This window comes from Neophocaena asiaeorientalis, unplaced genomic scaffold, assembly GCF_003031525.2.
Source record: "Neophocaena asiaeorientalis asiaeorientalis breed wild unplaced genomic scaffold, Neophocaena_asiaeorientalis_V1.1 scaffold469, whole genome shotgun sequence".
Taxonomy (NCBI): Eukaryota; Metazoa; Chordata; class Mammalia; order Artiodactyla; family Phocoenidae; genus Neophocaena; species Neophocaena asiaeorientalis.
The window spans coordinates 2,601,163-2,603,206 of NW_020172691.1; the positions used below are offsets into that span (position 1 = coordinate 2,601,163).

At 69.2% G+C, this 2,044-nt stretch overlaps 1 protein-coding gene across 1 annotated transcript in view; it reads left to right on the forward strand.

Moving 5' to 3' along the window:
* Window positions 1–1,236: 1,236 nt before the first annotated feature.
* PLPP2 (phospholipid phosphatase 2) overlaps window positions 1,237–2,044 on the forward strand; it is an 8,035-nt gene continuing 7,227 nt past the window's right edge. The window contains 1 exon segment of the mRNA XM_024740124.1: window positions 1,237–1,367. Within this exon segment, the coding sequence (XP_024595892.1) occupies window positions 1,316–1,367 (52 nt within the window). The 5' untranslated portion in view covers window positions 1,237–1,315.

The following is a 2,044-nucleotide window of genomic DNA, read 5'->3' on the forward strand; positions in this document are numbered from 1 at the left end:
CCCCCCCCCCCCCCAACACCTGGGCTCTCTCCCAACCCTCACTCCCCCCACGGTGCAGGCATCTGTTCATCCTCCCAGGAAGCGGGGTCAGGGACTCTGAGTTCACGTCTCAGCTGCTTGACCTTGGGCCAGGGGATGCCTCTCTGGAAGCGGCTTCCTTCATCTCTAAAATAAAGCCGGGAAACATCTTTCGGTTTTAAGATTGTTGGAGAGGGTGGGCCGGTGAACGTGGTTTGGGGGTGGGGCTGGGGCCAGGCTGCTTGGGTTCAAACCCCAGCCCTGCCTCTTGCCACTGTGTGACCTTGAGAGAGTGGCAGAACCTCCCTTGTGTCTTGCCAGGTCCAGGCAGGGCTCTCCAGGAGGTGGTGACACGCCCCGAGGCCTCTCATTTGGTTCCAGCCCCAAGGATCCCGTGTGCGTGTGTGGACCTCCTGCGCCTCCCAGCTCAGGGCTGCCTCGGGACCGGGTGGGCGTGCAGGGCACAGACCCTAACCCTACCCTTCCTAGCGTGCGGGCAAGTTCCTACCGCCCGCACGATTTGCTCCCTGTAAAAGGGGGTAGGAAGTGTGCCACCCAGGAGAAGGGCCTGGCACAAGCAGGGTGGGCGTTGAGGAACTTTCTTAACAATGCCAGGGATGGAAGGGCTGCAAGGTTTTTAAGCATCAGGAGGAAAGAAAAAAAACCTTGCAGTTAAGCCGTGACACCCCCCATCTATTTGTAGGCACTTCCTGATTCAGACGTATTCAGACAGGCACACAGGAGCTCAGTGCCCCAAAGACGAAACCGAGGCGCAGCCTGCGGGTGCCCGAGCTCCGTCCTCCTCCACACCCCTTCCTGATGGCCTGTCCGTTCACCCCTCACTCATTCCTTCGTTTGTTCGTTCCTTCTCCTGACCCCCGACTCAGCCGACCCAATCCGTGGGTGACCGGGGCGTGCGGCCGGACGCGGACGCTCTGGGGTGACACCGGACTAGCCGTCCCTGAGCCTTAGCCTCCCGGCGGGGGGCGGGGAAAATGCTGGGCACCGACGACCCCCGTCCCCCAGCTCGGAGACCCGCGGCCCCTTCTGCCGCGGGTCTCGTACCGACACTGTTCCCCTGCCATCCCCGCGCGCTCCCCACGTCCCTCCTCCCCGCGCGCCTCGGGCGGGGCGGAGGCAGAGTCCGCCCCTCCCCTCGGAGGCTCCGCCCCGCCCTCCGCTCCCCTGCCCTGCCCGCCCCTCCCGGGTTGGGCCAAGCTCCCCGGCCATGTGACCCTGCGGCCCGTCTGGGACGCGACGGGACGCGCTGGGACGGGCGCCGGGGGTCGCGGGCAGCATGGAGCGGAGGTGGGTCTTCGTGCTGCTCGACGTGCTGTGCGTGCTGGTCGGTAAGAGCCGCGGGGACCCGGGTGTGTGTGTGAGGACCCTTTCCCAGGCGGGCCCATCCCCGGGCTGGGGGCTGCAGCGGCCCTCGGGGCTGCAGCGGCCCTATCTCTCGGAGGCCCCCTGGAGGTGGGGGGAGCCGGGGGAGGACCCTCGGGCCGCGGATCGAGCAACGCGCCCCCGCCCCGCGTGCCCCGGCGCTCGCGCGCGGCCTCTCAGGTCTGTTTCCCCCGCGCATCCCCGGTCGGAGGGGGTCGGTGTCCCCCGCCCGCGGCAGCAGGAAGTCGCTGCCGGGGGCCCCCCATGCCTCCCCTCCCGCCCTGCCCGGCCCGGCCTGGGCGGTGATTCACGCGGGCGTCGGCTGGGCTCGGGCGAGACTGGCGGGGGGCGCGGCCGCGGGTCGCCCCGGGAGGCCCTCCACCCCGCACCTTGGGTCGGCTGGTCCAGTGGGGTCTGGGAGGGCGGAGCCCTGGCCGGGGGCGCACGGGCAGTGCTGTGATTCGAACCCGCGCCCCGTCGCCCTCCTCGCTCGGGCCCAGGAGAGCCAGGAGAAGGACTGGGCCGCAGGCTGTTGTGGAACTGGAGGCCTCGGGGTGGCGCGGGCCAAACCTGTCGGGCGGGTTTGTGGGCCAAGCTGGGGGCAGAGGCCCCCTCCCCGCCCCTCCTCCAGGGTCCTGGAAAC